Source organism: Dermacentor albipictus, chromosome 5, assembly GCF_038994185.2.
Source record: "Dermacentor albipictus isolate Rhodes 1998 colony chromosome 5, USDA_Dalb.pri_finalv2, whole genome shotgun sequence".
NCBI lineage: Eukaryota > Metazoa > Arthropoda > Arachnida > Ixodida > Ixodidae > Dermacentor > Dermacentor albipictus.
Genome location: NC_091825.1, coordinates 95,065,891 through 95,092,925, shown reverse-complemented (window position 1 = coordinate 95,092,925; position 27,035 = coordinate 95,065,891). Strand labels below are relative to the sequence as shown.

Sequence of the window (27,035 nt, the reverse complement as noted above, 5' to 3'; positions counted from 1 at the left end):
ATTCCAGCCTACGTGACCTCCATATTTCTTTCAGGTTACTAAGAAAAAAAAGTGCGAAATGTGACGCTTTGCATAAGAAGCCGTTGATATTCCGTTAGTCCGCTTCCAATTGGTCTCGACATAAATTATTCAATCTTCTTTTAGATTAGGCTTTAGCTTGGAGCTAACTACGTTTGGCTTATTCAGCTACTCGTCAGACGTAGAAATTCTCCCATTAGGTACTCACCAGAACTATTAAAATGAATTTGTTGCACTTAGAATGCAAAGGTAAAGCCTACCTATCGCAGGAAGCTCAGCCGTGCTTCATAGTTTTTAAATAACATTCATGAGTATAATTGTAAAGCTTAGGAAAAAATTAAAGCACGAATGTTATAGATCCAGAAGTCAGCCCCAAAAGAAATAGTGTTCGGCACATTTCTGTGAACTACGTCTGGTAGAGCAACTGAAGTAGACAAATGCGATTACTTACTTTACAGCATACTGCCACAATGTTTAGGAAGATATTGCAAAAACCTGTACTCGCATATGGAGGGTATATTTCAAGAAAGTGCATAAAGCATCCATTTTGTCTTCTTTATGATATGTCTGAATAGATAGTGCAGCTCCTGGAAGTGTGATATTGTTTCTTGCTGCTTGTTTATACAGATTTTTGCTTGATGCTGAAGCTTCTTTTTTTTTCAATTTTAAAGCATGTCTAAAAGAAAAAGATTATTGGTGGACCAAACAAGAGAAAGCTCCCTACTGTCCGCAGATCTTAACTTTTTCCTTATAATGCAGCACACCTGCCGTGCAGTCGATGCAGAGCAAAAATATTATTCTGTTCTCAACTACTCGTAAAAAATATAGGGGCTCGGTAGCTAAAAGTGTGCAGTTAAATTTGTAATCTGATTCGCTCTTCAACGTAACGCTCAATCCGCATTCAAGTCAAGGGAACCACTCAATTTCTTCAACTTAGTTTTTTTTTAGCAATGTGACACTTCGCGCAAACATCTATAGAAAGAACATGTTTCCCCAGGCCAGCATATTATGCCAAATTCTAATGGCTTCAGAAGTGATAATTCAGTGTTTCTTGATCAGATATAACCATACTGGGCTGTACTTGCTGACAGGTGGTTCCGAAAAATAGGAGCCCTCGGAATTTTCCATATTCCCACCGTCAGGCGGAGCTTGCTTTTCATTTTTTTCCCTTGAGCACGGTATCAAAGGATGTTACGTTGTTCACAGACGTACTGTGTATTTCCAGTGCTTCTGTGCGCAGGCTTTCGCAAGTGTAATCCTTAAGATATAAACAAAGCTTCAGAATCAATCAATCAATCAATCAATCAATCAAAACCAATAAATGCTAGTTACTTCTGTGAACTATGCGTTTCAATGTTGTCGAAAGCCATTACAAGATCAAGCCCTGGTCACCTCTGTTACCTTTCTGTGGAAAGGAAGCCTGCTGGCAAAAATATGGCTTGCGCTAACCACCCAGGGGGTGAGCCAACAGGACAAAAAAAAAGTTGGAGGCGGCTCAAGCGTTGCTTGAAGTCAATGAAAGAGAGTGTCTTCCTGAGTGAGTTGGGGGTGGGTAGGGTAGTGCAGGGTGTGTGAACGATATAATTTATTTTGAGAGCCGTGCTAGGCGATGTTTCATCGTCGTCAACTAGACGTTAAATCGCCTTCCAACTTTCTGTCAACATTTTAGCATCGGCAGCACCAGCGGATCAATCGTCATGATCAACATTTTCGTCATCGGTGGAGCTCTCGGAACAAATTATATGCATAATCGTCAGTCCCACCATCATCATCAGTTTTGCCACATTTTTTAGACTATACTCTCTCCTGGATGGGCTCCCGATAGAGGCTAGAAGCAGCTCGAGGTTAGAAATAGACGTACCCTATATGGAAAAGAGGCATCAACTCGCCAAGGATTGGTGTCTTCTAATTGTCAACCCACTTTAGAGTGTCATCCAGCTTTGAGCTGATTGAGTGCCGACCGCAGCAGGTTCTGAAGCAGGCAGCTCCATCATCTCGTGAACTACTTTGCGATGCACCCAGGATCGTCCTCATTCGCTTCATTTTGCGCACATGGCATCCAAAATATGCGCATAGACTCCACCGCCCTGGGGGCAGATGTGGGGCGAAAAACTCATAAACATAAAAAACACTTAGTCTAATGCGCCACAACTGCTACGAACTTGATGCCGAGTATAGCGCAAAAATTTGCAGCCATTCTTCATCTGATCCAGATTTCACTGAGGGTCATGGCTGACGTAAGTTCAATGACACGATTAGACGGTAGTGGGCTGGAGTCCTACTAAAGCGCACTTTTGTTTTAAAAAAAACGCTCGTCAAATATCTGTGTCATCAATCACAGTACATCATTAAAAGGTACTTCATTAAAACTTCTTTCTGGGCGAGTTGGTGCATACTGCATACAGTATGCACCAACTCCGTTGCATACAGGCTCCGTGTGCAACTCCGTGTGCATACAGGCACCTGTCTTCCGTTAATAAACGTTAGTTGACAGTCAGCGCTTGTGTCCTGTCCCTTACTTTGTGGTTGCATGTGTTTGCGCTGTAAACGTTAGTGTTTGTCTAGTTTTATCGTTTTCTTGTTTCTTCGCGCCTGAATGCGTTGACTGCTGGCACGTTCGTTTATCGATGCGCATCATCATTTTCCCCGATTGTATCACTCCCTTCCCCTTTCCCTTATGCCTTTCCCCTTATATAAGGCACCTGTCTTCCGTTAATAAACGTTAGTTGACAGTCAGCGCTTGTGTCCTGTCCCTTACTTTGTGGTTGCATGTGTTTGCGCTGTAAACGTTTTTATGTCAATCACAGTACAACCGGCCGGAAATAATGTGCAGCATTTCTTTACCTAAGCAGTGACATGCGTTATTGTGTTCCTGCTGTCATGCAGTTGAGTCCCCGCTCGACGACGCTGGATCCAGTCCATCACAAGAGAGGTCTCCTTCCCAAGTACAAAACAAGGTACATAGAACCTTCCTGTACTCAACTTCGATATTGAGCATAAAGAACATACTCCAAACATCTCATTTTTAGGTATGGTAATATAAATTGACGAAATCAGTTTACTTAATGGTTGACTGTTTAATTAAAGCGTCCTGCTTAAACGTTATCCAAATAAAGATTACCGCCCATTGTAAAAAGCTATCTTCAAATCTTTTGCATGGCAAGAACAGATGCTACTGAAGACTGCCTCAAGCCGACTGCTAGCTGGCTATACGATGGCGAGAAAGACGTTCGCAGAAAAAAAAAAACATGCAAATACCGTCGAGAAGAAGCGGAGACTGAGATAGTTGCAAGTTTCCAGCTGGTGTTTTATTCAGCGCACACAGAAAACGAGGAGCATCAATAAAAATATGCTCACCTGCGAATTAAGACTTGCATAAATTTCTAAAATGTCCTCTACGCTGTATTCTGTCTGTCGCAATATAAGTCGCACTTTAAACATTGTCCCTCTATTTAAAGCCTTTTAGAAACCTGTCTTTTGCACAGTGGCCCCATAGACGAATATAAAATGAGCTGAATAACTGGGCAGAAACTAGAGACCGACTACAGTGGCTATCGGCATGTTGACCACCGGTCCTACACGTCGTGCCCAAATCTATTGCTTTTTCCCAATGTCAACAAGAATATCGGCTACGGCTATTTTCGCACTAATCCACAACACTGTCTTCCTGTCTCCTAATGTTACGCCTATCGTTTGTCGTTCCATCGATTTCTGGTGCTCGCTAAAGTGCAAACTATAAAGAATCAACACAGTGGCAAGGCAATGAAGAAAGGAGGAGCACGTGACTTTATGTCCATGTATTTCTTTCTCTATGTGACTGTGTTGTTGCACTGTATTATGTCCCTACTTAGTAGCTATTGGTAAACGTGACCGATAAAAAGTATGGTCTCCTTACAAGTCGGTTCGCCGCGTGGTGGATGCAAACACCAGAACGCATCTCCTTGCGCTTTGCGGTTCTCATGTAGTCATCTTCTACCGGTGGTGTCAGTCAGATATTTCTGCGAACTCTCGAGGTTTTAAATCATCTTTGTAAATGTTGCTTAATAGTACTACATTTATTATTTATGATTACACCTTATGTTCTTTTATTTTATCAAATTGTAATAAGCACCGCTTTGTTTGGACACCACAAATACACACCTTCAGAGGTCAAAAAAAACTTTGTGTCAACATTTCATATGCCAAAAAGCAAACAAAAAGAAAAGAAAATTTTTAATGAGAGTTGTGTGCGACTGTGAAAGAATACTCTTCCATGCCCAATTTTCCGGGAAGTCTTGGCATCATCCCCAACTTTGCTTTGTACTTATCGGTGGTTTGAAAACAACAGAATGCGGAACTTTATGGCGTCAAATAAAAATAGGGTAGTTTTAAATAGCGATTATCGAATCACCAGATTTCGTCCGGCAAAATTTGAGGCCCGCAGAGGCGTCACCATCCCATGAAAGGGGCTACAAATACAATCATCATTGCTTCTAATAAAAGCTACACATTTCGCTGCTATGGCTATGTTTTATATATATATATATATATATATATATATATATATATATATATATATATATATATATATATATATATGCTAGCACTAATAATAAGCATCTAGACCTTTTTGTGTGTGTCTGTAAGTGTTACGCATAATTTCTGCTCCTTCCAACAGCAGGTGGATGGACCTGTTCAACACCTGGCGCCGTCAATAAACGTATGCAATGGGAACGTTTACTTCCAGACCTTCAGAAACTCTCCCGTAAAACAGCCTTGCACTCCCATCACTCCCTACCGCGCTGCACGTGATCGCAGCCCCATCAACGAGCGTCGAGCAGGAAATTCCAGGCGCCGGACTGAGGTACGTCGTCGAGCCGGACCGCGTTGTAGTTACTGCAGCACGTCGGTCCTCGCACCGTCTGCACGCGCCCTTTCTTGCAGTCAGCGCGCCTTGCTGCTTTTATTCATCCAGCAAAAAAAAAACATTACGTTATTTTCCGGTGTACTTGTATAGGCTTAGATTGAAAACAACTTTTATGGTTAGTGATCCACACGCACTGCGTTACCCTGCAACGTAGAATTTTGGTTGAAGTTTATTGGCATCACCATGACCCCTGGTCGATCATTAGGCTGGGTATTATTATAGTTTATTATCTGATTTCGCTGCGCATTTTAGCACGGTAAGAATCTGGAAGTACACTTGGACCTTTTTCTGTTTTTTAGACGTGCCTACTATATTACGAAATTAAACGCCGTAAATATAAACTGCTGCCTCATTTATTTATTTACATATACCTCACAGACTCCGAATAGTATTATGTGAGGGGGCATGACAATATAAATACAGTGCAGAAATAATAAACCGGAGTAACGGTAGAACAGACGCGGCAAATACGCAAAAGGAAAAGTCGGCACACGCAAAATTTATGCTATAGTACGGAAAGTAGGTTATTTTTTATGGTACCCTTCATTGCACTTATTGCATCGTAGTTATATCAGCTATTCAAAAGTTTTTTCGCAAGATGATGTCATAATTGAGAAACTTGGTTCGTATATAAGCTAACGAATAAAATTCTTATTCTTTTTTACGTCTTGGCTGAACCAAGCAACGGTGAATTTTATTTTTCTAGAATTTTTAATGGTACTTTTACCGTCTGCCGCCTTCTTAGGATTCACCTCCTAAATAAAAATTTTGCGACCATGACTCAATGGAATTTGACTTTTGTTGCAACGTCCAATGTTCTACACTCGTAGATTTCCGATGTTTCAAACGAGTATATGAAACGTTGCACTGCGCAAACCATCTTATTTGAAAGCATGTGTTCGTAGGACAAAGCAATGGAAACTTTTGCTGTATTTGTAGACTATGCATTAGAAATTTGAATTCAAGTAAGTTCTGCTTTAAATGTGTGCAGTGTGTGCTAGCCATTCCAGCGCAAATATTTTTCATCTAGAGCTTGTCCTGCATTTGTTCGTTAAATATCAGTTTTTTTACCCTTGAAATTTCTATCAAGCTCGGAAAGTATTATAAGCCAGAACAGATGCCTAAACTGACTACCAATCTAACCTGAAATTTCTCTCCTTAGTGTTGGTATATAAGAACAGCTGAACGCAGGAACCGCGACAAACACAGTTGAGAAAAGACACACCCAGCATTTCATCATCATCATCATCATCAGCCTAGTTGCGCCCACTGCAGAGCAAAGGCCTCTCCCATACTTCTCCAACTACCTGGTCATTTACTAATTGTGACCATGTTGTCCCTGCAAACGTCTTAGGGCCAGACAATGAAATCTTCCTTACCTCAGTAAGGAAGCCTTCATTGCAGTGAGGCTACCTTATGTCACTCTGAAAAGTTCCTTACTGAGGCGCCCTCGGTGAAGGCTTCCTTGGTGCTTCCTTGGTACTTCCTCAGCATAAGAAGCCAAACAATGAAATCTTCCTTACCTCACTAAGGAAGTCTTCATTGGGGTGAGGCTACCTTATGTCACTCTGAAAGCTTCCTTACTGAGGGGCCCTCGGTGAAGGCTTCCTTGGTGCTTCCTCAGCATAAGGTAGCTCCAAAGCTACCTTCATGCGTCCTTACGCCGCTCCTGGCCCTGAACGAGCGCTTCACCTCACTGCTTAACCACATGGCATTCGCTTGCGCATGCGCACTGTCGCCCACCTGCGGAGAAGAGCGAGCACGGTACGTCTTGCCAGGCATGTTCGTTTCAGTCACGCGTGCGGCATGCAAGCATTGCTAGGCGTTGCTAGGCGTTGCAAGACGCCGGCGTGCCAGCGTTGCTGGAGCATATCAAGTTTTGCACTGTAATGCGCAACTTTTTTTTAACTTTAGTAAACGAAACTAGAAGAAAGCGTCCACGCTTCTCTATATTAGCTATTCAATTTAAAGATTGTGCGACGATACATTTTTTAATAGAATAATGGCGTTCGCGGAAAGATTTGAAGAGATAATCTCGAACCCAGGCACGCGGCAACCGCTCCTTAGGTGAGGACGGGTGAAGGGAGCTTTCAGAGTACGCTTGCTTCCTCCATCGGTCCTTCGCTGTAAGGAGGCCTCACGTAAGGTTAGGAAGCGCTCGAAGGAAAGGATCTAGGGGTGTGCGAATATTCGGAATTTCGAATACGAATCGAATATTTTCCATATTCGAAGCGTATTCGATTCGAGAAATGCATGTTCGGAAATTCACGAATATCCGAGGACGGCCGAATAACGGTGGAAACGGCGAATATTCGGATAGACTGCGAGTAATTGAGCAATTAACCAATTGTATGCTTGCTCCGCATTCTCCTAAGAACATGTTTATTAACTGAGAACTTCGCATGATCCGCTCATTATCTGTATGCTCTGTTTCAGTCTATCTGCTTCAGGCATTTGAGACATGATCAGTTTCGGTTTCTTTTTCACCAAGCTTTATAATTCCAATTATTTTGGAATGCCCCATTGCCTCGAAGGTTGCAAAGGCAACTCAGGGTTGCCTTTGCAACCCTGAGTTGCCATTATCTGTATGCTCTGTTTCAGTCTATCTGCTTCAGGCATTTGAGACATGATCAGTTTCGGTTTCTTTTTCACCAAGCTTTATAATTCCAATTATTTTTGGAATGCCCCATTGCCTTGAAGGTTGCAAAGGCAACTCAGGGTTTGCTAACATTGATTCAAGATGTATCAAGGCTCTTTGTGCGGAGTGGAAATTTGATGAAGTGGCCAGCCTAGGCATGTTTCTTGATCCGCGCTTTATGGCCACAGTTCATCAGATGATCATGTCAAATGATCTGGCTGAAAAACCTTGTGACAAGGGAGCTCCAGGAAGCCGTCGTGGAACACCATGGGGACACCGCCGTGCCAGCGTCGACTTCGTGTCCACTGGTGGCATCGAGTGTATGGAATGCTTTTGACGATCTAGTGATGAACAAAGAGAAGACACATTTGGCATCTGCCCCTGAGAGGGAAGGTACAGACTACGCGCAAAAGCCCCTTCTGGAAAGGGGCATGAATCCTTGTGAGTGGTGGCAGTCCATTGGCCGCTTCAGGTACCCGCTTTTAAGTGCACTCGCCCGGAAGTACTTGGCGATCCCTGCCACTTCAGTTCCTAGTGAAAGAGTCTTTTCTACCGGTAGAAATGTGACAGTGCATAGAGAGCGTTTACTTTCTGGCCATATTGAGCAGTTAATTTTCCTTCACGACAATCTGTAACAAGCGTTTTACCTGACTGAGGGCATTACCTGAGTCCGTTATCTATAATTGAGTACCTCTTTAATTTGAAGCAACCTTGTAAAATGCAATGTTATTTTTAAAAGGGTAATAAAGCTATTGTTACCTCTCTTGCAATTTTTTAATACTACACATGTATTCGATATTCGATTCGATATTCGAAGAGAGTTCTTCGTCTTATTCGTATTCGATTCGTAATCGAAAATTTCAATATTCGCACACCCCTAAAAGGAACGTTTTATTGTTTGGGCCAAGCTACCTTCATGCGTCCTTACGCCGCTCCTGGCCCTGAACGAGCACTTCGCCTCACTGCTTAACCACGTGACGTTTGCTTGCGCGTGCGTGCTGTCGCCCACCTTCGGAGAAGCGCGAGCACGGTACGTTTTGCCAGGCACGTTCGTTTCATTCACGCGTGCGGTATGGAAGCGTTGCTAGGCGTTGCACGACGCCGGCGTGCCAGCGTTGCTGGAGCACATCAAGTTTCGCACTGTAATGCACTGCTTCTTTAGATTTAGTAAACAAAACTAAAAAATAGCGTCCACGCTTCTCTATATTAGCTCATCAACTTAGAGATTGTGCGACGATACAACCTTTTTTATTGAATAGGGGTGTTCTGGTGTTCGCCTAAAGCTTTTAAGAGATAATCTCGAACCCAGGCATGGCGGCAACCCCTCCTTACGTGAGGACGGGTGAAGGGAGCTTTCAGAGTATGCTTGCTTCCTCCATCGGTCCTTCGCTGTAAGGAAGCCTCACGTAAGGTTAGGAAGCGCTCGAAGGAAAGGAACGTTTCATTGTTTGGGCCTTAATGTCATCCGCCCACCTAACTTTCTGCCGCCCCCTGCTACGCTTCCCTTCCCTTGGAATCCAGTCCGTAACCCTTAATGACCATCGGTTATCTTCCCTCCTCATTACATGTCCAGCCCATGCCCATTTCTTTTTCTTGATTTCAACTAAGATATCATTACCTCGCGTTTGTTCCCTCACCCAATCTGCTCTTTTCTTATCCCTTAACGTTACACCCATCATTCTTCTTTCCATAGCTCGTTGCGTCCTCCTCAATTTGAGTAGAACACTTTTCGTAAGCCTCCAGGTTTCGGCCCCATATGCGAGTACTGGTAACACACAGCTGTTATACACTTTCCTTTTGAGGGATAGTGCCAATCTGCTGTTCATGATTTGAGAATGCCTGCCAAAGGCACCCCAGCCAGTTCTTATTCTTCCGGTTATTTCAGTCTCATGATCCGGATCCGTGGTCACTACCTGCCCCAAGTAGATGTATTCCCTTACCACTTCCAGTGCCTCGCTACCTATCGAAAACTGCTGTTCTCTTCCGAGACTGTTAAACATTACTTTAGTTTTCTGCAGATTAATTTTCAGACGCACCCTTCTGCTTTCCCTCTCCAGGTCAGTGAGCATGCATTGCAATTGGTCTCCTGAGTTACTAAGCAAGGCAATATCATCAGCGAATCGCAAGTTGCTAAGGTATTCTCCATCAACTTTTATCCCCAATTTTTCCCACTCCAGGTCTCTGAATACCTCCTGAAAACATGCTGTGAATAGCATAAGAGAGATCGTATCTCCCTGCCTGACGCCTTTCTTTATTGGGATTTTGTTGCTCTCTTTATGGAGGACTACGGTGGCTGTGGAGCCGCTATAAATATCTTTCAGTATTTTTACATACGGCTCGTCTACACCCTGATTCCGTAATGCCTCCATGACTGCTGAGGTTTCGACTGAATCAAACGCTTTCTCGTAATCAAAGAAAGCTATATAAGGGTATAAGGGTTAGTTATATTCTGCACATTTCTCTATCACTTGATTGATAGTGTGAATATGGTCTATTGTTGAGTAGCCTTCACGGAATCCTGCCTGGTCCTTTGGTTGACAGAAGTCTAAGGTGTTCCTGATTCTATTTGCGATTACCTTAGTAAATACTTTGTAGGAAACGGACAGTAAGTTGATCGGTCTATAATTTTTCAAGTCTTTGGCATCCCCTTCTTTATAGATTAGGATTATGTTAGCGTTCTTCCAAGATTCCGGTACGTTCGAGGTCATGAGGCATTTTGTATATAGGGCGGCCAATCTTTCTAGGACAGTGTTCCCACCATCCTTCAACAAATCTGCTGTTACCTGATCCTCCCCAGCTGCCTTCCCCCTTTGCATAGCTCCTAAGGCTTTCTTTACTTCTTCTGGCGTTCCGTGTGGGATTTCGAATTCCTCTAGAGCTATTCTCTCTACCACTATCGTCGTGGATGCCACTGGTACTGTATAAATCTCTGTAGAACTCCTCGGCCACTTTCACTATCTCATCCTTATTAGTAACGATATTGCCGGTTTGTCTCTTAACGCACACATCTGATTCTTGCCTATTCCTAGTTTCTTCACTGCTTTTAGGCTTCCTCCGTTCCTGACAGCCTGTTCAATTCTATCCATATTATATTTCCTTATGTCCGCTGTCTTACGCTTGTTGATTAACTTAGAAAATTCTGCCAGTTCTATTCTAGCTGTAGGGTTAGAGGCTTTCATTCATTGGCGTTTCCTGATCAGATCTTTCGTCTCCTGCGATAGCTTACTGGTTTCCTGTCCAACGACGTTACCACCGACTTCTATTGCGCACTCCTTAATGATGCCCATAAGATTGCCGTTCATTGCTTCAACACTAAGGTCCTCTTCCTGAGTTAAAGCCGAATACCTGTTCTGTAGCTTGATCCGGAATTCCTCTAGTTTCCCTCTTACCGCTAACTCATTGATTGGCTTCTTGTGTACCAGTATCTTCCGTTCCCTCCTCAAGCCAAGGCTAATTCGAGTTCTTACCACCCTGTGGTCACTGCAGCGCACCTTGCCGAGCACGTTCACATCTTGTATGATGCCGGGGTTAGCGCAGAGTATGAAGTCCATGTCATTTCTAGTCTCGCCGTTCGGGCTCCTCCACGTCCACTTTCGGCTAACCCGCTTGCGGAAAAAGGTATTCATTATCCGCATATTATTGTGTTCTGCAAACTCTACTAATAGCTCTCCTCTGCTATTCCTAGCGCCTATGCCATATTCCCCCACTGACTTGTCTCCAGCCTGCTTCTTGCCTACCTTGGCATTGAAGTCGCCCATCAGTATACTGTATTTTGTTTTGACTTTACCCATCGCCGATTCCACGTCTTCACAAAAGCTTTCGACTTCCTGGTCGTCATGACTGCATGTAGGGGCATAGACTTGTACTACCTTCAATTTGTACCTCTTATTAAGTTTCACAACAAGACCTGCCACCCTCTCGTTAATGCTATAGAAGTCCTGTATGTTACGAGCTATTTCCTTATTAATCAAGAATCCGACTCCTAATTCTCGTCTCTCCGCTAAGCCCCGGTAGCACAGTACGTGCCCGCGTTTTAGCACTGTATATGCTTCTTTTGTCCTCCTAACCTCACTGAGCCCTATTATATCCCATTTACTACCCTCTAATTCCTCCAATAACACTGCTAGACTCGCCTCACTAGATAACGTTCTAACGTTAAACGTTGCCAGGTTCAGATTCCAATGGCGGCCTGTCCGGAGCATTTAGCATTTAGAATGCGGTAACTTCCCAAGTGTAATGTGTCTTTTATTTTTTATTTATTTTGTTTGTCTGCGTTTGCCCTTGTTTCTGTGTCCGCTATTCCTTTAGGCCATCGATCGTGAACGAAGAAACCCACTTTGACACAATTGGTATTTTTCATTTCATTCATCTGTATGTTAAGTGCCAAGGCATTGCATGGAGAGGTGGCGGGCGGTGGAGGAGGAGGGGGGGGGCTTTGTTGTTTAAAGGAAGCAATAAACTATTTCAATAACACGCGCGCGCACACAGAAACAAGTGGACAAAATCTGGAAAACATCACAAAGTATTTACTGAGGAACAAAGCCTTGCAGTAGATGTAAGTCGTAAGTTGACTGCAAAGTAATTATACGTTAGGTACACATAATGAGGACAAAGAGTAAACAGGTAGAGTGCGTAGTATGTGATTTATGCTCATTCCGCGATGCACCAATGTTTAGTGCATGTCACGACAAATTATCATGTAGGATTACATGAAATTGTTTATATTTTGTAAACATTGCTTTGTATATTCATTTTATCTTCAGTGTAGATATAAGTCCTAAATTAAGAACGTTTTGTGAACTTTATGCGGCTATTACACGCGCATAAGTTACAGGGTGTCTACCAAACGGGAAAGCCGGGAAAACCGGGAATTGTCAGGGATTTTGAATAGTCTGGGAATACTCAGGGAAAACTCAGGGAATTTCGGCCTCTGACCCTAAAACGAAACAATAAATCAGTTTAGGCTAACTGAGCATTGTTTGAGAACCCTGCAGGCAGTCATTTCAAAAAAATAGTTTGAATATTAGATGATGAACTGAAGGTCCAAGTATCCTTATTTGAATTTCGCAGCGGTACGTCAGCGTGACGTCAGGGATCCCAAAGTATGTTTTCGCATTTCGGCCGTGTTGGCTCAATAAAGGTTTCTGAAACTTGCCATGTTTAATATTTGGTTCCTTTAGAACGCAACGTAGTCAATCTGTACCGCTATATATAATTAGTAGACCCTAGAAGATGCCATCAAAATTCAAGACGTCACAGCCCCCAAATGCGGGAACTCATGTAGGCGTCGCCACCCGTATTTCGTTCTTGCGCTTTTTCTGGCTTACCAACCGTCTTATCGTGGTAAGAGTGGTGTTTTTGTTGTTGTAGAACGGTAATTTAAAGATGCAGAAGAAATCATATTTCACTTTAGTGTCCCTTTAAGCTTCTTGCCGTCCGGCGCCGTGTTTCTCATTGAAAAAATTCGCCGCTGTAAGCAATGGCACCGACTCCGTCATTGTGGGCCTCGAATGGCTTGGAAGCTCGGAAAGTACGGCGCGTTGCACAATGCTTGTTCCCGAAAGTCATCTTTGCCTGAATACAGAAGTTTTACGCGGTGAAGCATAGCAAGCGTGGGAAGGGGCAATTGTCACGGGACACAGTACCTATTCCTTAATTATACACGCGTCCATCCACCATCTCCTATCACAGTACGGGCACCGATATGCCTAATAAGCGCGCTGGTAGGCCTTTTCGGACGTGCCTGTGGCGATTTGAGCCTTTAATGGTAGTAAAAGATATGCATTCATTTTTTCGGACTGCGCCATTTTTCGGACGTTTTCGCGGCCCTTAGGCCGAAAACCGCCGAAGTCAACGTCCGAAAAATCGGACGTTGACTGTACAGCTGACAAAGAGCGTGCTTCAAATTGTCAGTGGGTCAGACGCGCAGCGGAAGGACGACAAGAACAGAAAGGACCTATGCACTGAGGAATGAATGGGAAAGGAAGCCTGCCGCCGCTTTTTTCAAGGAGTTTGAGCTCAAAAAACAAAGTGTTGGCTGACGCCGGAATGCAGGCGTCCCTTATCCAAACCGAAATATACTCTTTAAAGCAGTGAAACGCAAAACTCAGGCGTTGTGCGCGGGCTGAGAGTATGTCAGGGGTGTTGAGGTTGACACAGCAGCTGTTGAGAATCTCATTTTTTGAGAATCTCATTTGTGACCAAGTTCCGGCCTCACACCGATGAGCGTGCTATAAATAGATAAAAGTAGCTCGATCACCTTCAGTCACGGCGGCCACATTTGTAGACGCGACATATTTTTGCCATTTCTGTGCAGTGGTAGCTAGGAATAGACCATGAACATCAAGCTTACGGCAACTTGAACATTCTGATAACCTAAATTATTTCCCTTTTGCTTCTGAGTGATATGTATCGTTACAGAATATTGCTTTGGTAAAAGCACTACCATGTTTTATGTGACGCTTGATGTGGGGCATGTCGGTAGCAACCTTGAAATATATGTATTTTTTTCCTTCTTGAAATGCTTGAGGCTAATGAATAACTTCTGCATGTAATTCGAGCGGGGGATTTAATCCTTTTTATGAGGAAACGTAGCATGACTGATTTTACAATATTCAAATATTAAGTTACTCTGTGAATGTAATGACTCATCATAAAATGCTCAGAGTCATTCTATCACCTTGATTTGTTTTCAGTGGAGTTTCAAGCACCACCTATGTTTCACACATATGTATCCACAGTCGATCATAAATCGTGACTGAAGTGGATACTCGAAAACATTTGTTTATGTATGCAGCTCGTTTTTATTCGTATTTGAGAATGTTCCGCTCGATTTGCAACGAGTTTTACTTTTTTTTTCAAAGTTAGTTGCTGCGCATTTTACTAACCCCTCGCTTCAGATTCTTTTTCTTATAAAATAAATGATACTCCTTACTATTAAAACTGGATTAAGTCATTTTTTAGCATGCTTACTAGAGAGTCACAGCTTGGGGCGACATGTGTCAGCCTGTCTTGACGTAAAACAAAGTTCTGTGTCACTCAGGGAATTTTGCAAAAGCACTCAGGGAAAACCTGGAAAACTCAGGGAATTTGGAAATGTCAACTTGTTAGACGCCCTCAATTATGACAATGAGGGATATTATAAAATTTAGGCATCTTTAATGATGCCATTGCCTCATAGGTATGATTAGTGCAGAAATGGTATCTAGTATAGCCGCAGACTTCTAGCTCGCCTTCGATTTTTAAGTAAAGCCAACTCCTCAGAATATAACAGGGCCGGGAAATTCAGACTTCCGCCATACTGAATATAGCGATTCCCTAACCATGACGTTGGTCAAGTTGGTTCGTTTTGCTAAAGATGATACAATCACAAATGAAGCATAGACAAAATCTCGCCATTCTGACAACAGTATTTCAATTGCTCTTTTCCTATCTTAAGCACATTTTTTCAACTTATTGACATGTCAGCAGTGTAAAAAGCAAGAGTGATGAACGCAAATGTTTGCACCCGTCGTGGAAGCTTAGTGGCTATGGTATTGGGCTGCTAAGCACGAGGTTGCGGGATTGTATCCCGGCCACGGCGGCCGCATTTCGAACGGGGCGAAATGCGAAAACGCCCGTGTACTTAGATTTAGGTGAACGTTAATGAAACCCTGGTGGTCCACATTTCCGGAGTCCCTCCCCCCTCCCACTACGGCGTGCCTCAAGACCAGATCGTGGTTTTGGCACGCGAAACCCTATAATTGAATTTTAAATTTTCACATGTTTGCACCGAGGTCAAACCAAGGTACTATATGGAGTGACGGTTTTCTCCTCTCGTCTCTCAGAAGTTGAAAGAGATAGCAATGCCTCCGGTTTTCAGACTCGCATTTTACTCTGCATTTTTCCTCCCGTTGCAGAATACAGAAGATCCAAGACGCTCGACAAACGGACGAGGAAATATGGAAGAGCGCACGAGCGAACGTGAACCCACTGCTCGTCGCCGGGAGCATCATGGCTGTGACCGCGGTTATGCACACGGTAGTCACCGAGGCACCCGCCGTCATCGCCAGGAAGTGCTTCGCGAAAGAATTAACGGGTCATGGAATTCTCCTAGAAGGCAGTATTAAAACGCCTACGGTGATATGCTGTTTAGAATTGAGCAGCGCGTTAGGTGGTGGTGGTGAAAACACTTATTGAGGAAAATACAAAAGAGATTACCTCCGAAGGGGGGGAGGGGGGTACACCTAAGTGTACTTCCTAGTTAGTTATAAATCTTCGTGCTAATGACACGTTGCCTCCGCTACTGAAACGATCAGTTTAGACAGTGACGAATTGAGTGATGTTGCAGATGTCATAGTTTAAGCGACGTTACGGCTCTCGAAGCCAGATAATTTTTTCGATCTACGTTGTGTCTTAGTGGAATTGTTCCTCTACAAGGCGTCAATGGTGATACGAATCGCTGCCTGGTGCACAGCTTTGCTTTCTTCGTTCGGAAGATCTTTGTTGTCGCTACTATAGGGATTACTGATAAAGAAATGCTTAAGCTACAATTGGGAAAACATCACTGCTGTAAGTCAACAGCAGGTGCTAATGCAATAATCTAGTAATGAGGTTCAACGTTCGAAAGTAACATACGGTGCATGATAGACACCGTAGCGCTTGAGTGGACAGCTCTGGACTATTTCGACCTCCTGGGATTCTTTAACGACCATATAAAGCCGAGTACACTAGGCTGTAGCGTCTGGCCACAGTCATAATGAGGCCACGTTGGCCCTGAATTATACGTGAAATTTCGTGCTCAGCATCTCAATGTCGTCACTGCTGAACCAGCTCGTTGGATGGGGTAATATGAGGTGGTAATTAATCGTTGTGTAGAAAGGATGCACAACACGAGAAAATCATTAACGAGGCCCGGTGAATACGTTTCTTATTGGGATACGGCTCGTCAGTTTTGGTTTTGTGTTTATTGGTATTCGCAATTCATAGTGAATTGTCATTGGCGCTTCGAGAATGCGGTTCAGATGTGATACGTTTCAATAAATGTTTTTTTTTTTCCCTCAGCAAATGTTTCAGTGTACACCCGTGAGCAAATATATGCAGACCACGGGGGCCTATGCCAAACTAGAGTTACTGTTTTATGGGCGAGGAGGAACGTACCCTCGAGCCAGCGCGTCGCACTGGCATGTGCGGATTCCGTTTCCTCCCAGCGGGAGCTTCGAAAGGTAGGGGTTTAATTACGAATTTCAGCGGTTTTAACATGTTCTGTCTGGGACTTCTGCGATGTTGGAAGACTCAAGGTCTACGGGCTACCACTCTGCTGTATTCTGCTGCAAAAATAACTTTCGCAAGCAAGCGTGAAGTGCATCTTAACCCGCGACAATTTCGTGGACACCGCCGCTGCCAAAGAAGCTTAGCTTCCGCTTTGTATTGCCAGCATAAACAGAAAGGACTTCATGTCATTGCCTGTATCTTCAGAAGGTTTGTACCCAGTGAGCACTCAGCGGCGAACTCGCAACTCAGCATCCATAATCAAACTGGGATATGAAAGAAAGGTGCGTTCTCGAGTCAGTCAGCTATTGCGAATGGATGAAGTTAACTGTTTCTTCGTGTACGTGCATTAAACTTATTCTGTTCAAACGTGTTCTAACTTCTAAGGTTATCATGCTTGACTACCAACATTCTGGCGGGAGTTGATTGAGGAGGTATTATGAAAACACTACGTGCCGACGAAGAAATGAAGGTGCGTTCTGTTCCATTCTGTAACCAAAGCCATGTCTGCCGTGTGCCGGCCGGCCCTATTTCACGTAGGCTTTCCCGTGCTTCCATATCTGGACGTCGCTCATCGCACCCGCTGTAGTACTGCAGAAAATAAAGTTGCTGTTGCAAAGTGCAGTGTTTCGTTTTTCAGCTATTCTCGAGTGGGCGAGGTGGCCTTGCACGCACAGGCACCGTTCGAAACCAAAGGGTGCGCACAGCCTTTCGACGCGTCGCCTGCGTCTGGTTGATCGTGGCTTATTCGCGGACGCTATCATCAGACTATCATCAGCTCATTTTATCCATGTTAACAGCCCTTTCTAACGAGTTATCTTACAGTTCTTTATTTTGTAAAGGTTGACGCCCGGGTGCCAGATAAACAATGTTTAGAAAATCGTGCTGCGAGAACTTTAGGAGCACGAAAGCTAGCAAAACGTGTTTTCTCGGAGCTTCACAGTTACCTGAATTGGGATGTACGCTGGTGCGGCACACCGCATGTATTGCCAATTCTTTAGGGGAGGCTCAGCAGTTGCAGCCGTCACGGCAACATTATGAATTTGTGGTAACGCTTGAATGGATATGGTTAGGACCTAATTGGATCTGTATTTCTAAAATTTAGGACGCACGAAATCAATTTTTGAACCTCCGAATGTTGTCGTCTGAGTGATACCCTAATAGAGTTCGCATCATCAACGAATCGCAATTTACGAAGAGTTCGCATCATCAGTGAAACGCAAGTTACGAAGATATTCTCCATTAACTCTTATCCCTAATTTTTCCCAATCCAGGTCTCTGAATACCTCCTGTAAACACGCTGTGAATAGCATTGGAGAGATCGTATCTCCCTGCCTGACGCCTTTCTTCATTGGTATTTTTCTGCTTTCTTTATGGAGGACTGCGGCGGCTGTGGAGTCGCTATAGATATCTTTCAGTATTTTTATATACGGCTTGTCTACACCCTGATTCCGTAAAACCTCCATGACTGCTGAGTTTTCGACTGAATCAAACGCTTTCTCGTAATCAATGAAAGCTATATATAAGGGTTGGTTATATTCCGCACATTTCTCTAGCACCTGATTGATAGTGTGAATATGGTCTGTTGAGTAGCCTTTACGGAATCCTGCCTGGCCCTTTGGTTGACGGAAGTCTATGGTGTTCCTGATTATATTTGCAATTACCTTAGTAAATACTTTCTAGGCAACGGACAGTAAGCTGATCGGTCTATAATTTTTCAAGTCCTTGGAGTCCCCTTTCTTATGGATTAGGATTATGTTAGCGTTCTTCCAAGATTCGGTACGCTCGAAGTCATGAGGCATTGCCTATACAGGGTGGCCAGTTTTTCTAGAACGATCTGCCAACCACCCTTCAATAAATCTGCTGTTACCTGATTCTCCCTAGCTGCCTTCCCCCTTTGCATAGCTCCCAAGGCTTTCTTTACTTCTTCCGGCGTTACTTGTGGGATTTCAAATTCCTCTAGACTATTCTCTCTTCCATTATCGTCGTGGGTGCCACTGATACTGTATAAATCTCTATAGATCTCCTCAGCCACTAGAAGAATCTCATCCATATCAGTAATGATATTGCCGGCTTTGTCTCTTAACGCATGCATCTGATTCTTGCCAATTCCTAGTTTCTTCTTCACTGTTTTTAGGCTTCCTCCGTTCCTGAGAGCATGCTCAGTTCTATCCATATTATACTTCCTTATGTCAGCTGTCTTACGCTTGTTGATTAACTTGGAAAGTTCTGCCAGTTCTATTCTAGCTGTAGGGTTAAAAGCTTTCATACATTGGCGTTTCTTGATCAGATCTTTCGTCTCCTGCGATAGCTTACTGGCATCTTGTCTAACGGAGTTACCAACGACTTCTATTGTACACACCTTAATGATGCCCATAAGATTGTCGTTCATACCTTCAACACTGAGGTCATCTTCCTGAGTTAAAGCCGAATACCTGTTCTGTAGCTTGATCCGGAATTCCTCTATTTTCTCTCTTACCGCTAACTCATTGATCTGCTTCTTATGTACCAGTTTCTTCCGTTCCCTTCTCAAGTGTAGGCTAACTCGAGTTCTTACCATCCTATGGTCACTGCAGCGCACCTTGCCGAGCACGTTCACATCTTGTATGATGCCAGGGTCAGCGCAGAGTATGAGGTCTATTTCATTTCTAGTCTCGCCAGTCGGGCTCCTCCACGTCCACTTTCGTCTATCCCGCTTGCGGAAGAAGGTACTCATTATCCGCATATTATTCTGTTCTGCAAACTCTGCTAATAACTCTCCCCTGCTATTCGTAGAGCCTATGCCATATTCCCCCACTGACTTGTCTCCAGCCTGCTTCTTGCCTACCCTGGCATTGAAGTCGCCCGACAGTATAGTTTGGTTTGTTTTCACTTCACCCATCGCCGATTCCACGTCTTCATATAAGCTTTCGACTTCGTGGTCATCATGACTGGATGCACGGGCGTAGACCTGTACGACCTTCAATTTGTAACTCTTATTAAGTTTCACAACAAGACCTGCCACCCTCTCGTTAATGCTATATAATTCCTGTATGTCACCGGCTATATCCTTATCAATCAGGAATCCGACTCCTAGTTCTCGTCTCTCCGCTAAGCCCCGGTAGCACAGGACGTGCCCGCATTTCGGCACTGTATACGCTTCTTTCGTCCTCCTAACTTCACTGAGCCCTATTACATCCCATTTACTGCCCTCTAATTCCTCCAATAGCACTGCTAGACTCGCCTCACTAGATAACGTTCTAGCGTTAAACGTTACCAGGTTCAGATTCCAATGGTGGCTTGTCCGGAACCAGGGATTCTTAGCACCCCCTGCTGCGTCGCAGGTCTGACCGCCGCCGTGGTCAGTTGCTTCGCAGCTGCTGGGGACTGAGGGCCCCAGCAGTAGAAGGGTTGCTGAAGCAGCTGAAGCAGCAGGGTTTGATTGTTGAATGTCCATATAGGTGACGGATAAACAGTGAACTTACTGGTCATGTAAAAGGCTTTCACTTTCCTGATATACTTACGCAAAGAATTATGAGATCCTAAATTCTGCTTTCACCTTCAAATTGTAAGACTACAAGTAGAGCTCAATAAAACTTGGTGCTGGGCTAGTTGGTGATGCATTCTTTAAAACTGATGGCAGCGCTAAAAAGGAACGGACACACGAAGTCGTGTCGTCTTTTCTTCGTGTGTCCGTTCCTTTTTAGCGCTACCATCAGTTTTAAAGAAAGTAGAGCTCAATTACAAACAACAAAAATAACGTAGGTTTCTTGGCACGAAACGTTTACATTTTCTCTCAATTTTTCTTCCCCTCGACGTTCTCAGTTCTTCGGAACGCAGTGACCACGTGTTTTTTAACACGATGATGACAATTACCCGAGCTTTAAGCAGGTCAAATACTACGCTTCTACTCTCAATTTAGCTGCCGTGAGAAACACCAGTTATTTATTCAAATCCACGTGAATAAGCTCAGGTGCTCCGATATCTGCACCTTCCTATTCAGTCAGTCCGTCTTATTCACCATCCGTGTGCTAAATATCAGCACAATGTAGTGGTGGACTCCGGATTAATTTTGACACCGTGATGTCCATTAACATGTCTCGAAATCTAAGTGCATGTGCGTATTCTATTTTGCCTCCGTCGAAATGCGGCTTCCGTGCTTCCCAGACAACGCACTGACGTCCTGAGTATGTCCTCAGTACGTCCCCGGAAGGGCATTGCAACGTCCTGAGGGCATCCTCTATTCGTCCTTGCAAAGGCCCAGGAAGGTCCTCGTATGTCCGGCCTCGGCACATGCTCAGAACATCCTCAGGTAGTCCACAAGGATTTTTCTGCAATATGTTGAGGACTTATTAGGGCACACTCTAGGCTTGCTTGAATGCTGAATTTTCGCATTCAACAACCTCGTTTAGCTTTTAACAGCACATAACACTGAGGCATGCTTATGGGCCACAAATATTGCTGCGTGCAAAAGTCGATCATTTATTAATGTAATGCCTTGGTAGCCTCGGCTTGCTAGTTACTATACAAGGCTAGTTTACATATATTAAACAGCCAATGCCAACACTGCATTACGTGACAAAAGTAGCTCAAACTCTTGCCGTGATCAGCTAGTTCTCAATACATATACAAAGTAATGTATGGTGCTGCTTAATTGCCTGACGTGTGGTTGTGAATTGCATCGGCTACTTCATCTATCGCACTAAATTCAATGTTGAAGGTGCCATGAGCACCGTGCCCAAATAATGTCAATTCTGCCTTTTGAATCATGGATGAAATTCCGGCTGTAAGAAAATGTAATTTTTCTGTACCAACGAAAATTTATCTGCCCGGTTATAAAAAGCATCTGTAGCAGGCAATGCATACGGGTAATGGTCATGGCACCTGCTGAAGCAAACACTAATATAACCAGTTTCCCAATCACTAGAGTTTATTATGAAAGATTGTGGTGGCATTTGCCAAAGCCAACGTTTTTTCAACGAAGCGCCGTTTCCTGGCTAGACTGTTATGAATGACTGTGCTGGCCCTTGCAAATGGAAACAATATTCCTTGAACAGTGTGACTTCTCTTGAAATTAGGGTCTGTACTTGAACTTTGAGGCATTTAATCCGAAAACTCTTGAGAGCAAATCCAGTGAGCCTAGAAGAAAATCATATACTCTGATGATGAGCACTGATAATAACAATTGTTCTGCAAGAATAGAAATATTGCATGTTCAGCAAAGTGCAACTTCTCAAACAAGCAGCCCATGCAGCTATGTTGGATGCCAGATAGCATCCAAATTGTCATAAGGGGATCAAACCCATCAGCACGAAAACACTCGCCTTCATATCTTAAGTATTCATGCAAGATAATAATGTCTTGAGCATTTTTCACAATAGTCTAAATACAAAGCTCACCTTCAGATGTGGCAGCCTTGGCCTGCTGTTTTCGCAGTTTTTCGCCAGAGTGGCGCAGCCACACCTTTATTACACTCTCGACATCACTTCCTTTTGATGTAGGAAAATTTTGCATTAGAGCCCCTGAAAGATGCGTTGGAGATTACTTATGCAACATAGTGTGTATACAACCTCAAAGCAAAACCTTAACAGTATCCAGAAACAACAGGAAATTTCATATTAGCCCTCTTATAGCTTGCCCAAGTACAATAGTACTTGGGCAATCCGTTAAACCAGCTAATATTTGCTGGTTTAACGCTCCTCAGCTTGAGAAATTTGCGAAGTATGCAAACTCGTACAAGTTTGACTTTTGAAAGCGAGAAAGAAAACGGCTCTACCAAGTTTCTTTTCACCTACAACATAACCATTCAGGCAGCCAATGCCTTACTTGTGATTGTGTCAGCCACTTGCAATGCAGAAAAACTTTCATTTTTTGCCAAGCCAACCGTACTGTACAGCCACTTCTTGGCTTAATAACATTCCTCAAATGCGCCATGTTGCGGGTCATATACTGCTGCCACCAAGACCATGAAATTGCTGCATCTGTAAAACATGGGTAGTGATGGGTGGGGGGGGGGGGCTTCTTGGTGAATCAGCAATAATACTTTTGATGCAGCGTTAAATGTAACATGAACACTAGGAGCCACATAAACAGATAACACATAGAGCTACTCGCAACAACCTATTCTCAAAACCAGACCGCTTATTACCATCAGTGGCAAGTAGACGTAGATCACGTGGAAGCACTGAGACATACACTATGAAAGTCGCACTATGGAATGATATTTACGACCCACCATAATCTACCAGAACAAACTGTCACCGCTTATGGAGGCATTCTAACTCCTTGGGAAACAACACTGTTGATGGCTTGATAATGCAAAATTAACTAAGTACGTCGATATTCTCGGTCTCAGCAATCAATCTGGCCAACAATAATCATGTTTTCACCATCATTGTTGCTCGATATAAAGGATAGATCATCCTATTGATTGTTGAGGCAGAGCATATCGTTGTATTTGCTGAATTTTGCATTAACAAGCCACCAATAGCGTTATCTCCCAAGGAGTTAGCTTTCATGCGTGAGCAATGACACTTTCGATAGCGTTACTTTCGTAGCACATGTCTCAGTGCTCCCACGTGGTCTATGTCTGCTTCACGCTGATAGTATAGGAGCAGTCTGGTTTAGTAGCCTGTGGATTGTCTTTTTATGTGCCTCCTAGTGTCCGTGTTACGTTTCGCTCTACACCACAATTATTTTTGTAAAACCTGCACTGGAATTCCAGTTTCATATATGCTTGTACATTTGATACTGCAGGTAAAGAAAAGAAAGTATATCAGACCAGGCGTGTCGTTGTTCCTTCATTTGTCGATATCTCGGCACCAAATTCTTTCAAATACCTTGATTTCCTCGAATGGTTTTTGGCCCACATCCTTTGCGTGGCCAACTGTCAAAGGGCCACTGCATAGCTGTTCTGTAATGGCATCAAGTTTGCGCCCTTGCTGCTCAACCCTCATTAAAATTGTTTGCAAGGTCTTGAAGACCTGGTGTTCAAAATCTACAAAGATTAAGGTAACAATAACAATGTAATAAAGAATCTGCAGCTTACTAACATATTCGAAAAGAAATGTATCTAATCATTGCATTCTGCTAGCACTAGCTTATGGAACTAGAACTTTGCTAAGAAAATTGAAAAAATGTCAATCATGCTGAAAGAGAGATACCAATCAATTGCGAGAAGTGTAATGGCATCATTATTCTGGATCACATGCTTTGGCAGTGTCCTGTGACTTTCATAGACTGTGACAAGGAGAGAGACTGGTGGCAGCGAGTCCTACACAGTGGAGGTCTTTTCGATCAAGTACAGGCCGCCCAGAAGGCCCAAGATATGGCGGTAAGGTTAAACCTTACTGTCCCGACGTGGGAGCCGCCTGCGTAAACCTAAGGGTTGATCTTCAGGACATTAAATAAAGTTCATCATACCATACCATGCAATCAGCAATGAAACAAAATATTTTTATGTAAATGTAGAAGGTAGGCAAATGACATTCTAGTTTAGAATAAGGGGAAGTGAAACTGGAAAGGTTGTTTCATGTATGTAATGGGTAGAACAGATGAATGGTGATATATAAAAGGAAGAGTAGGCAGTTGAGGGCAGCAGAGAATTATGCAGACAGAGGGATGAGATCAAGAAATCCGCAGGCATAGGTTAGGTTTGGCAGATGAAGCATACAGTCAACTTGAAGTGCAAGGTAGAGGCCATCCACCTGTACTAGACAAGGCAAGCTGACAACGAAAACTAAGATGATGCACACTCGTAGTTCCTTGTCTATTTCACATTGACAGCAAAAATCCATGTGCACAAAAGTCTTAAATTTGGTACAGTGTGTCACACTCAAGTGTGGTTTTGGATGCTAATCATTATGTTAAAAAAAGCCCAAGGAATCCAGGCATGCATTATGCACAGGCAGAATAGGTAGCACCAGAAAGCATCTCTCAAATTTGAACACCAGTCTAATAGAATGTAGTTTTTCGCTTACCAGATGGCCCATTTACACTTGAAACTGGCCTGGTTGTGGGCCTTGAGGTAGGTGCTGCAAGTTATTTAACCATTGGAAGTTAATTTCCCGCACGAGGTTTTTTGCCAATGAAATGTTCATCAATTGCAAAACAAGGTTTTCTAGTTCACAAGTTTGCAGTTGCATAGCATGGTAATGTAGAGGTTGCATTATGAATGTAATCACATTTTGCAAGGTCATTTAGCAGCATTTTCTATTTAAATTGCAACGGAATCTACTCTCTACTGTACCAGAACGCAAAATGACAGAGCATGGCCAAACTTAGCATTCAAATTATCACTTAATATCAATTAAAAGTAATATGCACTTATTAGACAGTACATCAGCAGTGGGAAATGAAGCCCTGCTCAGCCCATATGATCCGGCAAGTTATGGCAAGATAAGTAAAAGCAGTGCAATCAATATACTTAGTCTTACCTGATTGTGAGTAGTAATTTCTTGGCAGAGAGGCAGCCATAAGAGGCTAGCGGGCATGGGTGCAGGTTTTCTGGCGTCTCTGCTACGTTATTCGTAATGACAAGTGTCGATGCAACAAAGGGAATAAATTGGCATGACATGGTACTAGAACATGATGCACTCAAGCTACCTAAATGTTCATGCTCAAATGTCTGGCTCCTACAGTCGTAATGGCCTTCAAGAAACAGCACAAATATAGTGTTGGAGCTGATTTCTATAGCCATGCAGGTCTTACCTGAGCTTGGTGTCGTCGTTCGACTAACACACGGCCACAAGCCTGGCAAGTCACTCTGAGCGTCGTCTGCAATGTCACCAAAATAGAAGCAATAAACTGCAGTTTCGAATAAAATGATCACATTGATAGAATGTGTGCGTTTTAGAACAGTCTGCAAATTCAAATCTACCTCCTCCACAGGGAGTTGAGATGAAACTTAAACGGCTGCTTTCTGCAATCAAGGCAGAAAGCTGGGCTAGTTGGTGTGTCATCATTATTCTAAAGACTAGCGCAAAATAGCAGGGACAAAGACAGAGAAGATGACAGGACGAGCGCTAATTAGCGCTAGTCCTGCCATCTTCTCTGTCTTTGTCCCTGCTATTTTGCGCTAGTCTTTAGAATAATGCTTTCTGCAATGTAACATGAATTTAGCGTTGGATTCATAATGAGCAATCTTGCAAACTTAATATGAATGGCTCAGTCAGCTACGCCCAACTGCTTGTAGCGAAGAAAAGCTGCCATTAAATGCGAGAACATGTAGTGAGAGTATGTAGGTTGTATTCGTTTACTCAAAGTATCGAAATATGTAAACAGACAGTGAGCATACGGTAGCATAAGTAGCAACCTTCAGGTGACCACTCAGACTACACTGAATCCATGCAGCCATCATATTATAGAGAGAGAAAGAAAGAATCAACTTTTATACTGAACCCTTAGTAAAGGCTGGTGCGCGCTGGCACCAGATGGGGTGGAACGTTCTTCTCAGGTCCCATATGCGTCCAGCAGTTCCAGGCCCCAGTGGCGTAGTAATAGGGGGGGGCCGGGGGGCCGTGGGCCCCGGGTGCAAGGGGCCTGTGGAGGGGGGGGGGGTGTCTTATACGTCTGAAGACACCCCTCTTTCCGCCGGCTACAACCGGGTGGGGGGGGAGGGAGGGGTGTAGCCGGCGACAGAAGACCTATGGGCCCCGGGTGCCAGACGACCCAGCTACGCCACTGCCTGGCCCCTAGCCGCCAGCGCGAGCTGGGTAGGTAGGTCGGGGCTGGACAGCAAGGTCTCGTCGCTCGGGGGGGTTGGGGCTAGGGAGGGTGGGGGGTTCTTGAGCTTAGTGCACTCTGCAAGGATGTGTGCTAGGGTGCCTTTTGATCGCCTGCAAAACGGGCAATCGTATTAAATTTTTGTACAGCTGGCCCCTTGTGCAACGATGCTTGTGGGTTTTTTAATAAATGAAAATGAACAGATATCCAACAAAGATTTAAAGATTTGGCCTGGTGACACCTGCATGACACATAACTTGTTTTGTTTTGTGGTGATCTTTGATTTAACCAGTTAAATCAGCAACACAATATGTATTAGTGGATGATGGACAAAGATTTTTAAAATAATTTACAGAATATGCAAGCTTAAACTTTGTTCAACCAATTTAAGACAAACTAGAGGTCTTACCGTCATATTCAGGACGCCGTGGAAAGCTCTGCTGCAGCGGCTCCCTTGCAGAACACTCAGGACTACCATGCATTCCTTTTGCAAAAGAACACAAGGCATCACTTCAGCTGTGC

The 27,035-nt window shown here is 43.7% G+C and overlaps 1 protein-coding gene across 1 annotated transcript in view; it reads left to right on the top strand.

Annotated features, from left to right (window-relative positions):
• Positions 1-15,954, top strand: part of LOC135918614 (uncharacterized) — an 87,030-nt gene extending 71,076 nt beyond the window's left edge. Inside the window, exons 3-5 of the mRNA XM_065452229.2 lie at positions 2,905-2,975; positions 4,676-4,861; positions 15,461-15,954. Of these exons, the coding sequence (XP_065308301.1) occupies positions 2,905-2,975; positions 4,676-4,861; positions 15,461-15,670 (467 nt within the window). The 3' untranslated portion in view covers positions 15,671-15,954. The remainder of the gene's footprint in view (positions 1-2,904; positions 2,976-4,675; positions 4,862-15,460) is intronic.
• The last annotated feature ends 11,081 nt before the right edge of the window (positions 15,955-27,035 follow it).